General features: G+C 42.6%; 1 protein-coding gene across 1 annotated transcript in view; it reads right to left on the bottom strand.

Annotated features, from left to right (window-relative positions):
• Positions 1 to 15,874, bottom strand: part of LOC124134844 — a 171,394-nt gene that overhangs the window by 150,302 nt on the left and 5,218 nt on the right. The window contains exons 4-5 of the mRNA XM_046499905.2: positions 881 to 943; positions 238 to 353 (exon numbers count right to left, since the gene is read on the bottom strand). Coding sequence (XP_046355861.1) covers positions 238 to 353; positions 881 to 943 — 179 coding nt within the window. The remainder of the gene's footprint in view (positions 1 to 237; positions 354 to 880; positions 944 to 15,874) is intronic.

Below are 15,874 nucleotides of genomic sequence, written 5' to 3'. Positions count from 1 at the left end.
CAATAAGTAGACATGCATTCTAGCACACGCATGCATGCACGCACATGCACAAACACACAAGCACATACACACACTCGTGCATGCACACACACATGTACACAATAAGCAGACATGTATTCTCACATGCACGCACACACACGCACACACACGCACACGCACACACACACACACACACACACACAGTAGGCAGACATGCATTCTCACACATGCACACACCACACACACTTGTAGACCTACTTGATGAGGTCCTCCACATTGCTTGGGTTGAGTCTCTTGGCCGGCCCCCACCTCCGGGCCGACGACACTTGTTCCCGAGACTGGTATGTGGGTCGCTCGGACATGTTCACCTTCCTCTGTAATAAACAAACGCAGCTCAAGGACTGACATGGACAAATGTACAGGAGTGCTGTAGTGGTGTAGTTGTGATGTGACTTCTTCTCACAGTTATCTCCCTTAGGCTGGCTGTGCTGACTGTAAGCTCAACCTTCCCTTTAAGTGATGCCTCTAATCTGAGTGAAGAACAGGGCTTAGTGATGTGAGTGTGAGTGAGTTGGGTTTAATGCTGCTTTTAACATTACTCCAGTTATATCACGGCGTGTCAGCTTAATGTGGGAGGAAAGCCCGAAGTGATGCATGTCTCAGACGTTTACCACTTCGGTGAAACCCATGAGCACGGGTATGGTGCTGACAAACCTATAAACATAATTTGGGCGAACCAGGATTCGAACCCACAATCATAGGTTTCTGGCGTGCCCAAGGGATGCAACTCTGCACAGCGAATTGCGGCGCCTTGGACGACCGGGCCACCCGTGCCCCCCCTTAGTGATGTAGTACAGGGTCTGTATAACCTTATGCAAACCTTGCTGTTGCCTTAACTCACCCGGAGAGGTTGGCCACTGAACCCACGCTTCTCTTCCTTCAGACGTAGAACCTCAACCATTTTCTGAAATATATGTCCAGATATATGATATATATTACTGGAAAAGTTATTACCGTATTCGACGTAATAAGCGCCCTGGGCGCTCTCAAAATTAGAAATAGGAGGCTCTTATTGAAAAAACCAGAGTTGAAAGATAAATGTACGACAGATATATTTTTCCAGAATTTAATTCCCCATAATTAATGGTGCATATAACACACGAGTGCGTATTATACGCGAATAAATAAGTCTTGTGTACATTGATCAATCGGAAGGGGTGCAAATAGGGATTGTTCACTAGCCAAAATCTTGGCAAATGTCGCCGTGGGCGCTTAAAAATTATTAGAGCGGGGCGCTTATTAGGTCGAATAGGGTATATATATTATCTAATTGTGACGTGTGTAGAGACTAATATCAAGAGTGTTATTATTCTGTGCAATCATGACTAGACATCTGGCATTACACACCAACATTTGCCAGAAGACCACAGAAATATGTATGTGGGTACAATAACCTTAGCCACCAACATGTAATTCAGTTGAATAAAGTGCAGGAAGCTTACAAAGAAATGACAACTGTTATGATTAATATCAGTGCTTAAGGTCATATAAACATTTAAGCATATAAACATATACAATAGTTTTTCCAAAATGTCACTCATCTATATATCTTTGCTAAACATTAAATGCACTTACTGATACAGAATGCATGAATGCATACACTTGAATCATATACTTTTACAATGAATCATACAATAACCAAGCTTGACTAATGATACCACATATATCAGTGTGTCTGGTCTAAGTATCAGACAGCACTAAATGCCAACATTTCTCTGGTGTAACATGCCAATGTGCATTGCTCTTCTACAAACATCACAGCAAAAACTCAGTTCATCCAAAGTAAATACACATATAAAACCAACTATGATTGATTTGGACGGTTATTGGGGGAACTAATTCTATAATAGTGGTCTTCAAGTAATGCAATCCCCCTAAATCTACCTCCTCCAGCACCGGGTGGTATCTCGGCAACTGTGAGCCTCACGTCGCATTGATACTGATTACAGTCAGGGGGCACCTCTACACCATGCTTGCCATCAAGCTGATTAAAATGGTAACTGTTTGGCCAAATAGATTGCTGATCATGCACATTACTTAGCCGACCAATAGCCACCATGGAAACAAACACCTGGCCTGGCTGTGCTTGTGTGTCATCGTTTGCCTGCTCCGAACTCTTTGGGATGGATGTGATATATCTGTGAAATTGTTGACTGGTGTGTTTCACAACTAACTCTCTTCCTCAATTCTTCATTACCCTAATCTCTCTATCCTCCCCTCACTCACTCTGGATTCTTCATGACTTTCAACTTGTACACTCACTCACACAGTAACACTTCGGCTCACACACACTGGTTCACTCACTCACTCTGGTTCACTCACTCACTCTGGTTCACTCACTCACACAGTAACACTTAGGCTCACTTACACTGGTTCAGTCACTAACTCACTCACACTGGTTCACTCTCTCACTCTGGTTCACTCACTCACTCTGGTTCACTCACTCACTCTGGTTCACTCACTCACTCTGGTTCACTCACTAACACAGTAACACTTAGGCTCACTTACACTGGTTCAGTCACTCACTCAATCTGGTTCACTCATTCACTCTGGTTCACTCACTCACACAGTAACACTTAGGTTCACTCACACTGGTTCAGTCACTCACTCACTCTGGTTCTCTCATTCACTCTGGTTCACTCATTCACTCTGGTTCACTCACTTACACAGTAACACTTAGGTTCACTCACACTGGTTCAGACACTCACTCACTCTGGTTCACTCACACTGGTTCACTCACTCACTCTGGTTCACTCACTCACTAACTTGGGTTTACTCTCTGGTTCACTCAAACTTTGGTTTACTCAATCAGGTTTACTCACTCCCACTGGTTCACTTACGAGCTAAAGTTCACTCACTCACTCTGGTTCAGTCAGTGTGGTTCACTCACACTGCTTCACTCACTCAATCTGGTTCACTCACTCACACTGCTTCACTCACTCAATCTGGTTCACTCACTCACACTGCTTCACTCACTCAATCTGCTTGACTCACTCAATCTGCTTCACTCACTCAATCTGCTTCACTCACTCACACTGCTTCACTCACTCAATCTGGTTCACTCACTCACACTGCTTCACTCACTCAATCTGGTTCACTCACTCACACTGCTTCACTCACTCAATCTGGTTCACTCACTCACACTGCTTCACTCACTCAATCTGGTTCACTCACTCAATCTGCTTCACTCACTCAATCTGCTTCACTCACTCACACTGCTTCACTCACTCAATCTGGTTCACTCACTCACACTGCTTCACTCACTCAATCTGGTTCACTCACTCACACTGCTTCACTCACTCAATCTGGTTCACTCACTCACACTGCTTCTCTCACTCAATCTGGTTCACTCACTCACACTGCTTCACTCACTCACACTGCTTCACTCACTCACACTGCTTCACTCACTCAATCTGGTTCACTCATTCACACTGCTTCACTCACTCAATCTGCTTCACTCACTCAATCTGCTTCACTCACTCAATCTGCTTCACTCACTCACACTGCTTCACTCACTCAATCTGGTTCACTCACTCACACTGCTTCACTCACTCAATCTGGTTCACTCACTCACACTGCTTCACTCACTCAATCTGCTTGACTCACTCAATCTGCTTCACTCACTCAATCTGCTTCACTCACTCACACTGCTTCACTCACTCAATCTGGTTCACTCACTCACACTGCTTCACTCACTCAATCTGGTTCACTCACTCACACTGCTTCACTCACTCACACTGCTTCACTCACTCACACTGCTTCACTCACTCACACTGCTTCACTCACTCAATCTGGTTCACTCACTCACACTGCTTCACTCACTCAATCTGGTTCACTCACTCACACTGCTTCACTCACTCAATCTGGTTCACTCACTCACACTGCTTCACTCACTCAATCTGGTTCACTCACTCACACTGCTTCACTCACTCACACTGCTTCACTCACTCACACTGCTTCACTCACTCAATCTGGTTCACTCACTCACACTGCTTCACTCACTCAATCTGCTTCACTCACTCAATCTGCTTCACTCACTCAATCTGCTTCACTCACTCACACTGCTTCACTCACTCAATCTGGTTCACTCACTCACACTGCTTCACTCACTCAATCTGCTTCACTCACTCAATCTGCTTCACTCACTCACACTGCTTCACTCACTCAATCTGGTTCACTCACTCACACTGCTTCACTCACTCAATCTGGTTCACTCACTCACACTGCTTCACTCACTCAATCTGGTTCACTCACACTGCTTCACTCACTCAATCTGGTTCACTCACTCACACTGCTTCACTCACTCACACTGCTTCACTCACTCACACTGCTTCACTCACTTAATCTGGTTCACTCACTCACACTGCTTCACTCACTCAATCTGGTTCACTCACTCACACTGCTTCACTCACTCAATCTGGTTCACTCACTCACACTGCTTCACTCACTCAATCTGGTTCACTCACTCACACTGCTTCACTCACTCAATCTGGTTCACTCACACTGCTTCACTCACTCAATCTGGTTCACTCACTCACACTGCTTCACTCACTCACACTGCTTCACTCACTCACACTGCTTCACTCACTTAATCTGGTTCACTCACTCACACTGCTTCACTCACTCAATCTGGTTCACTCACTCACACTGCTTCACTCACTCAATCTGGTTCACTCACTCACACTGCTTCACTCACTCAATCTGGTTCACTCACTCAATCTGCTTCACTCACTCAATCTGGTTCACTCACTCACACTGCTTCACTCACTCAATCTGGTTCACTCACACTGCTTCACTCACTCAATCTGGTTCACTCACTCACACTGCTTCACTCACTCAATCTGGTTCACTCACTCACACTGCTTCACTCACTCAATCTGGTTCACTCACGCACACTGCTTCACTCACTCAATCTGGTTCACTCACTCACACTGCTTCACTCACTCAATCTGGTTCACTCACTCACACTGCTTCACTCACTCACTCTGGTTCATTCACTCACTCTGGTTCACTCACTGATCTTCTTAATTGAGCTTACTAACTTTGGTTCCTTCAAAAGCCTCAAATACAGTCACATCTTGTCAATATGATCTTCATTAATTTCAGCAGAGACCACATTCCGACTCTGATCTGATATTTTTACTCATGAGGCCATTTTCTTTGAACTAAAGTTATGTTATCTGTTCCTGATAGTCTGTCATTCTTTCAAACCTACCTGTTCAGTGTTTGACTGCCATAATCATGTGACCGTAATTAGTCTTGTGTTAATCCTCCAGGGAGATGTGCAACAGACCGTGACTAGGCACATGCCAGCTTGTCAGCACTGACAATGTTTGAGTCTGGTTTGAGCGTGATACTGTCAGTGATTAACACCAACTGATCGTGAGTACACTGCCCTGCTTGTCAGCAAGTGTTGACAGTGTGCCATTACAGATGATACTAGGTGTCATGGCTGCAGTAATTCAACTCACTTCATGCAGGCTTGTAACCTTTAACCCTTGAAGTGTTTGCACATTAACATGAAAAAAGAAGCTCTTCTGAATGTGATCATATTGGTGCCTTCTCAACATCATATTCCTCAACCCATCCCATACTCCTCAACTCAACCCATCCCATACTCCTCAACTCAACCCATCCCATACTCCTCAACTCAACCCATCTCATACTCCTCAACCCATCTCATACTCCTCAACCCATCCCATACTCCTCAACCCATCCCATACTCCTCAACCCATCTCATACTCCTCAACCCATCCCATACTCCTCAACCCATCCCATACTCCTCAACCCATCTCATTCTCCTCAACCCATCTCATACTCCTTAACCCATCTCATACTCCTCAACCCATCTCATACTCCTCAACCCATCTCATACTCCTCAACCCATCCCATACTCCTCAACCCATCTCATACTCCTCAACTCAACCCATCCCATACTCCTCAACCCACCCCATATTCCTCAACTCAACCTATCCCATACTCCTCAACCCATCCCATACTCCTCAACCCACCCCATATTCCACAACTCAACCCATATTCCTCAAACCACCTCATACTCCTCAACCCACCCCATATTCCTCAACTCAACCCATATTCCTCAAACCCCCTCATACTCCTCAACCCATCCTATATTCCTCAACTCAACTCATCTCATACTCCTCAACTCAACCCATCCCATACTCCTCAACTCAACCCATCCCATACTCCTCAACCAATCCTATATTCCTCAACTCAACCAATCTCATACTCCTCAACTCAACCCATCCCATACTCCTCAACTCAACCCATCCCATATTCCTCAACCCATCCCATACTCCTCAACCCATCCTATATTCCTAAACTCAACCCATCCCATACTCCTCAACCCATCCCATACTCCTCAACCCAGCCTATATTCCTCAACTCAACCCATCCCATACCCCTCAACCCATCCCATACCCCTCAACCCATCCCATACTCCTCAACCCATCCCATACTCCTCAACCTATCCCATACCCCTCAAACCATCCCTTACCCCTCAACCCATCCTATACCCCTTAAACCATCCCATACCCTTAACCAAACCCATACTTCTCAACCCATCCCATACTCAACCAATCCCATACTCCTCAACCCATCCCATACCCCTCAACCCATCCCATACTCCTCAACCCATCCCATACCCCTCAACCCATCCCATACCCCTCAACCCATCCCATACTCAACCCATCCCATACTCCTCAACCTATCCCATACCCCTCAACCCATCCCATACTCAACCCATCCCATACTCCTCAACCTATCCCATACCCCTCAACCCATCCCATACTCCTCAACCCATCTCATACCCCTCAACCCATCCCATACTCCTCAACCCATCCCATACTCCTCAACCCATCCCATACTCCTCAACCCATCCCATACCCCTCAACCCATCCCATACCCCTCAACCCATCCCATACTCAAACCATCCCATACTCCTCAACCCATCCCATACTCCTCAACCCATCCCATACCCCTCAACCTATCCCATACCCCTCAACCCATCCCATACCCCTCAACCTATCCCATACCCCTCAAACCATCCCATACCCCTCAACCCATCCCATACTCCTCAACCCATCCCATACCCCTCAACCCATCCCATACCCCTCAACCCATCCCATACTCCTCAACCCATCCCATACTCCTCAACCCATCCCATACTCCTCAACCTATTCCATACTCCTCAACCCATCCCATACCCCTCAACCCATCCCATACCCCTCAACCCATCCCATACTCCTCAACCCATCCCATACTCCTCAACCCATCCCATACTCCTCAACCTATTCCATACCCCTCAACCCATCCCATACCCCTCAACCCATCCCATACCCCTCAACCCATCCCATACTCCTCAACCCATCCCATACCCCTCAAACCATCCCATACCCCTCAACCCATCCCATACCCCTCAACCCATCCCATACCCCTCAGCCCATCCCATACCCCTCAACCCATCCCATACCCCTCAACCCATCCCATACCCCTCAACCCATCCCATACCCCTCAACCAATCCCATCCCCCTCAGCCCATCCCATACCCCTCAACCCATCCCATACCCCTCAGCCCATCCCATACCCCTCAACCCATCCCATACCCCTCAAACCATCCCATACTCCTCAACCCATCCCATACCCCTCAACCCATCCCATACCCTTCAGCCCATCCCATACTTCTCAGCCCATCCCATACTTCTCAGCCCATCCCATACCCCTCAGCCCATCCCATACCCTTGAGCCCATCCCATACCCCTCAGCCCATCCCATACCCCTCAACCCATCCCATACCCCTCAGCCCATCCCATACTTCTCAGCCCATCCCATACTTCTCAGCCCATCCCATACCCTCAACCCATCCCATACCCCTCAGCCCATCCCATACACTCAACCCATCCCATACCCCTCAGCCCATCCCATACTTCTCAGCCCATCCCATACCCTTCAGCCCATCCCATACCCTCAACCCATCCCATACCCCTCAGCCCATCCCATACTTCTCAGCCCATCCCATACTTCTCAGCCCATCCCATACCCCTCAGCCCATCCCATACCCTTGAGCCCATCCCATACCCCTCAGCCCATCCCATACCCCTCAACCCATCCCATACCCCTCAGCCCATCCCATACTTCTCAGCCCATCCCATACTTCTCAGCCCATCCCATACCCTCAACCCATCCCATACCCCTCAACCCATCCCATACCCTTCAGCCCATCCCATACCCTTCAGCCCATCCCATACCCCTCAGCCCATCCCATACCCCTCAGCCCATCCCATACTCCTCAACCCATCCCATACTCCTCAAACCATCCCATACCCCTCAACCCATCCCATACCCCTCAGCCCATCCCATACTTCTCAACCCATCCCATACCCCTCAGCCCATCCCATACCCCTCAACCCATCCCATACCCCTCAACCCATCCCATACCCCTCAGCCCATCCCATACCCCTCAACCCATCCCATACCCCTCAACCCATCCCATACCCTCAACCCATCCCATGCCCCTATACTCAGTCCAGAATTGTTCTTCTATCCACAGATTGCCCTGTGACCGAACTGATAACACTGATTATTTCTCCCCTTATCTCCTACAGGACTCCAGTTCCACCTCACCCAGAGCTCCAGGTGTTCTCTATCAGGGTGTATAGGGTTACACCACTCCCGCAGAGCAACACCCACCACAACACTGGTAGTTGTCACTGCTTTGATCCTTTGTTTAATGCTTCTACCCTTTGTAGTGTTTTGTCTTGGATCTAACACTTTGTTTTATGATAATATGTTCCCCTCACACAGTTGTTATTAACTTTACAAATAAGGAAATGTCTGTTGGTCGTTATTACAAGGCAAAGTGTATACTTAGTACTTACACTGCCAGCCAAAAGAAAGTGTCAACTTGAAAATTGGATTTGACCAAAGTTGCTTGGCTGAAAACAGTCGCCCAAACACTGCAAACTTAATATGCAAAACACAGCTATGACTCCTGTATCAAATACATCACCATCAAATAACCATTTCTTGTTTGTTTCATTTTTAACCACCAACAAATATGGGTGTTTCTTTTGCCTGGCCGTTTAGTAAGTTCTGAAAATGTAATTCACCATAAGGTTCCATGACATCTCAATGTAGAAACTATAATGTTCATGAATTAAAATAAAACATGACACAGTGATCTTGATGGGAAGTTCAACATTGGCCATGTTTCCATACTAAACAGTGGCCACTCAATACACTAATTACAACATTTAGATGTAGAATGGAGATGAGCCTGTAACAAAACAAAGTCCCTTGTACAGATGAAGCATACAAGTGCACTGTGAGAAATAGCTAGAAGCACTCATAAAATCTCCATGAATTCACTGCAGAAGGAACCAACTTACAGCATTTAATTATTTTCTTGAATACATTTCAGATGAAATCCCTACTTTTATGAATGAGATTGCAGAAGTGAAGCTTTTCCTATTTGTTTTAATGCAGTGATGTTAAAAATATGCCTATTTTTAAAATGGTTTTCCATATTTGTTTGAAAAGTTTTCCTTGACAAAATACTCAACTAGCCTAACAACATGTACAATGAACAAGCACTATCAAAATAACATCCCATAGTCTAAGATTAGACATATAGCTTAGCTAGTGACCTACAGTCAACTCTCACAAGAATATAGCTCATGTAGTGAGTGAATGTTGTTTAACGCCACAACCAGCAATATTCAACCTTTATTACAACAACCTGTAAACAGTCACATCTGGACCTGGCGAACTAGTAACTCAAAGCATAGCAACAATCTGCGTCACTGGGGCAGGATGACATGGTCACTAAACCCTACCTTCCGGGCACTTCTATATTGATTCTTATGTTAAGCATGGAATAGTGGGAACCTGTTTGGAGGAAGCTAACAGGGCTTGCATCATGGCCTACTGGACTAGAAACACTCTCAATAAAATCAGATCTCAGTGCTCGTTGCCGCTACACAAAGGTCTAAAGACATCACATTACAGTAGCCCTGGGACGAGTCCAAATTTAATAACCAGGTACCCGCCCCACTATTACCCGCCCCTACCCGGGGACCCACTTTAGGACTTAGGAGATGTCTCAAAATGTCCGATTGGGAACATTTTTAGCATAGTCCTGGCAAAACATATTTAGATACATGTATTAAACAATCTGGTCATGCATACACTGAAGTTGACTTAAGTTATATCTATATTATTATGAAAAATCAGAAGGAACATTAATGACTTGTAGTGTAACCATAGAGTTCCAGATAGTTTTACTCATTAGACAATATATCACGTGACTAACCACGGGTCTGAGTACTCCTGTACTACCCAGGTCCTACTCAGTACCCACCCGACCCTGGTCCCCAGGTTACCCGTCCCATCCCTACCTTACAGGCCACATCAGAATGACCTTTCATGAACATTGACCAACAAATGAAATGACTAACAGGAAGTGAACATTAACCAATCAGAATGCAGCTTTCTAAAGCTTTATGGCACTAGTTTCAAAATGGTGACTTCCAGATGACAATTCCATTTTTGTAAATTGTCACTGACTTTCAAGGAATTAGTTTTACAAATTCCTACATATCAGTCACTACTTAATGATATCCTATATCGACAGAGGACAATACTCCTCTGTTATCTCAGTGGGAGGGAAGGTTTCTCATATACCAGTGACCCATCCAAAACACTGCTTTATCATCCTGATGAACTGATGTACTTGTCAGGGGACTAAAAACTGTTTAAAAACAAGTGTCATGTATTTGCACAAGAGGTGACCAAAATATAAGTGAGTGAGTGAGTATGGTTTTACGCCGCTTTTAGCAATATTCCAGCAATATCATGGCAGGGGGCACCAGAAATGGACCAAAATTTAAACATGCACATGTATGCATGCATGAATCCTTGGCTATAGGTATTCCACAAATACACATGGTATATCTTGTTCAGGCCTATTGTCAGATGTAATCGGTCTATCTTCAAGGCCACACACAATAGGAGCTGTCAAGATGGACACTATGATAGTATCACATGACCCAGTCTTGTCAAACCTCACTTTATGTCCACTGTAGTCCACAGGGAGTAAACACATTCTGGTCAATGCTTGTAAACGTTCATAGAAGATCAGTATACACTGACCAATCTCATGCTATTCAAAAATTGTTTACTTTATCTAGGATGGCTAGCAATGGCCATTTTGTTTTACCCTTGAACCTGAGTAAGAAATGTGTATTTTAACAATCTTACTGACATAATTTCAGCCAATGGTATTAAGTAAACTTGTTTTGAGAAAACAAACATGGCCACCTGACGGCCATATTTTTTTTCCAATTTCTTGTCACCTGAAACACTCATGCAGATATTAAGCTGAAATCTTTTAGGAGTTCCAGAAAAAAAATGTTCCAATATTAAAAAGACATTGCTGACACTGAAAGACAATGGAAAACATCCCATCCTACAAGTCACACTGGCATATATCTTTCGCAAACCAAACCCCACGAAATCACAATGAACCTCTTTATACCAATGTTCAGGAAAGACATTTTGTTGTGATTTACAAACACTTCATTAAAGACTTTTGATAAGATTACAATTATGAATATCAGTGTATGACATCTGCATTATTAATACATGTGATAGGATGTTTTGTGATTAACAACAGCAACAATAACAACACCAGGCTATCTGTGGCCTTTCACGAGATGCTTCATGATCAAATTGGTCCAAGACAGGCAAAAACATTATATGGACTCAAGTGACATTCTTGTAACATCAGCCAATAGCAAGGGTATCAAGCACTCAGTTGTGTGGGTAGGGCTGTATAAACACTATGAATAAATAACCATATGTACAACTATTTCATATAACATGTTTTTGTTTGATACTAAAACATGCATGAGGCAAAGAAATGAAAGAATTCTTTACAGTGATTGAAGGTTATTCTGCAAAGAAATCTTTATTGTAAAGTTTATAAGCAAAGGTTCTGAATATCATTTCGTAAGATCCCTATACACGCGTAGGCTTAGGGACACTGGTGGCCTTTTCGTCCTAGGCACCACAATTTGCAGTGCAGAATTATGTCCCTTGGGCATGCCAGGAACTTATGATAGGGGTTTGAATCCAGGTCTGCCTGATTATGTTTCCAGGTTTGTCAGCACCATATCCATGCTTGTACCTTTCACCAAAGTGGTAAACGTCTAGGGGCCTGAAGTTAGCAGCGGGTTCCTTATTTGCTATTCGTTTTTCAAATAACGAATAACAAGCCAGCAATGGGTTCGTTATTCAAAAGCTGTATATTAAACAACTACATATTTAATAGAATTGTTGGACATAAACTGAATAACGAACCGGTACTGACTTGTTTTTTGTTATTCAAAAGTACTGAATAACTAAACAGCTTTTGGATGATGATGTAAGACGAATCTGCTGTCAAATATTAAATGAGTTTCAGAGTATTTGACCACATTACTGTAGTTGTTTAATATACAGCCTTTGCATAACGAACCCGATGCTGGCTTGTTTTTCATTATTCGAAAAACGAATAACGAATAACGAACCTGCTGCTAACTTCAGGCCCCTTAAACGTTTGGGTTTCGGGCTTTCCTCCCACATTAAGCTGACATGTTGTGATATAACTGGAATACTGTTCAAAGCAGCGTTAAACCCAACTCACTCACTCATTCACTGTATTGTCTCAGTCTTTAAATCTCTTCAAGGAAAGTTAACTCCAAACAACTAATAAATAGGGATATCCAATCATTTGAAAAAGGATGTACTTGCAAACATGATCATATTTTGTCTTACTCCTGCAAAAGCTATTGACATTTATCCGTCAAACATGCAAATAAATTGCTCTGGCTTTTAAGCTTAAAAAATATATTTCCATAGAATAATATTTTGAAGCAAACATTGTACCCATGTGGGGAATCGAACCCAGGCCTTCAGCGTGATGGTCAAATGCTTTAACCACTAGGCTACTCCACCACCTCTCTTAGATATGATTAATGGTCACAACATGAACAATATATTCTGAAACATCCTTCTTTGGATTTAACTTATCTGCCCATGTTAAATACCTGTACATATATAAGATATCACTCAAGAGTCTTAATGGGTAATTATTTCACACAGGTATCAAATATACTGTATATGACCGTAGATAAGCCAAATTTTGAGGATCAGTAATACTCAATAGAACACCTGATTTTTTCATATACTTCGAGTAGTATATATGTCTCTGAACCATTTGAACACTATCTCTAGCATGTGTGCAGGCACACAAACACAAAGAAATGTGCATGCACAAAAAAATTCAAATGAAAAAAAGCTCCCAAGAACTAGCAAACACACTGATATATTAATGTGCTGTGAAGTGGAATATGGGACATGCTCATGTATACATATATAAATACAGTTATTAGGCTAAAACAAATAATAGTCTTGGTTCTCAGGCACTGCCATCATCATTATGAAGTCTGCAGCAAGTTTCGTTTTTATTTCTATTTAAAAAAAATTAAATCTTTCATTATTCCATGTCTCGAACACATGCCCCTGGCAGAGAAATGCTACAATACTTAAGAACATGATTTCACCGTAATTATTGTAAACAAAATTTGATTACATATACACTAGCTCGAACAAACCCCCACTCCAACCCCCCAAAAAAACAACACAAAAAACAAACAAAACAAACTGTCGCCCGCCCGCAATATATTTTCAAAAGCCATTGCCTGAGAACCAAATCTTTTATTTTTTTAAGCCTTATGTTCCATTAAAAAGAGGTGTGAATATTTATCATGCATACAACATAAATTCCTTTATAATATATAATATATAATATATAAGTGTGTTGTACAGGTTGTGTGAAGTTGAATATTGATCATGCATACATAAAGTGCCATATTTTCTAGTGTAGTGCACACGTGAATATATCGTGCGTAGGTAAAAACGACATCATATCACTTCGGGTGAATGGAAAGGAGATACCGAACTTGGTCTTTGAAAACGTGAAACTTAGACATGATGATTTACAATTTTCATTGTATTTCCTTTTCTGATAGGTATTGTTTCATATGCAGGGCTTAAGATTACTGTGTGTCTTGGTGTCCTAAAATAAGCTGGAAATAACAATCTGCTGTACACACATATTCTCCAAGGTTTACCTGTGATTCAGTAAAAACTACCCAATATTTTACTTATGGAACAGTTTGACGAGTTACTGTCTGAGGCTTCTCGCAGTCATGATATTGGATAGCGAAAACAATATGTTGACATATAAAAGAAACATAACAAGTAAATATGACTTTTAACGAGTCAGAGTATGGCATTTATGATATATGTATCGTTTCAAGGCGTAAGTAGCAGTAATTTGATTATGGTTGCCGTAAATAACGGTACGATGGTTCCATCTGCCGATCACTTCACACATTTTAATGAAATCAATATTGAATGAAATTTTACAAACATAAGTCCAGAATGAACATTTTATATAACCACATATAGTGTAATTAGAGGAATAAATTGCCGACTCAGTATACATTTATTGACATGTTATTTCCAGTGTTACGTCCTCACTGTAATGTCGTTGCATTGGGAAAAATCTAGGGCACTGTAATCTGTGCATCTGAGACACTTTAACCTGTCAATCTAGGACACAGTAACCTGTCAATCTAGGACACTGTAACCTGTCAATCTAGAACATTGTAAGCAATGAATCTTGGACACTCATCTGTGAATCTAGGACACTGTAACCTGTCAATCTAGGACACTGTAACCTGTCAATCTAAGACACTGTAACCTGTCAATCTAAGACACTGTAACCTGTCAATCTAGGACACTGTAACCTGTCAATCTAGGACACTGTAACCTGTCAATCTAGGACACTGTAACCTGTCAATCTAGGACACTGTTAGCACTGAATCTGGGACACTATAACCTGTAAAATCTGGGACATCTAAGCAATGAATCTTGGACACTTATCTGTGAATCTAGGACATTGTAAGCAGTGAATCTTGGACACTCATCTGTGAATCTAGGACATTGTAAGCAGTGAATCTAGGACACTGTAACCTGTGCATCTAGGACATTGTAAGCAATGAATCTTGGACACTGTAATATGTGAATCTGTGACATTTTAAGCACTGAATTGAGAATCTTATGACAGGCAAATGTAGTATACTGTTACCATGAATTTAAGGTACTGTATCCTGTGAATAGGACAATGTGAACAGTGAATGTTGAGTTACTTTGGAGTGACTGCTGATTAACCTTCAGCCATCTTACAAGTTAGATAATTAATTAAAGGATCTGGGTAAATAATATAACATGTCTACATATAAACACAAACACATGTAGCATGGAAACATAATACTAAAATCTTCCAATAAAATACATTGCTATAGGTGATGTTAGTGTTTGTGAGAGCAAGCTTCACTCTGTGCATACCTTCGTCTCGTACTCCTGCTGTGACAACTGTGACGTGGAAGACAAATAGTCACTATACTCACGACTCAGTATTGTTTACAAATAAAAAGCGACAAAAATATTTCCATTATCATAAGAAATCTCTACTAAAAGCAGAGTATGATTCTGACTATATCATAAGCTTCTGTATATGATTAAATATCAAATAGTGATTATAACAGGTGTTCCTGTGGACAGTCCGCTTCCATGATACATCTATTACATGATTTGTAAAAATACTTTCAGTGAACTTTTATTTTTCAACATTATCTTTTCTTGAAAATAAATTTCATTTTGTTCAACAATCATTATAAAATGTTAAACAGTCATTTTCTTGGATGTTTCT

The sequence above is a fragment of the Haliotis rufescens genome, unplaced genomic scaffold (genome assembly GCF_023055435.1).
Source record: "Haliotis rufescens isolate VD_foot unplaced genomic scaffold, xgHalRufe1.0.p SCAF_3, whole genome shotgun sequence".
In the NCBI taxonomy this organism is placed as follows: Eukaryota; Metazoa; Mollusca; class Gastropoda; order Lepetellida; family Haliotidae; genus Haliotis; species Haliotis rufescens.
Note: the sequence above shows the minus strand (reverse complement) of the source record. Positions and strands in the feature narration are given on the sequence as shown.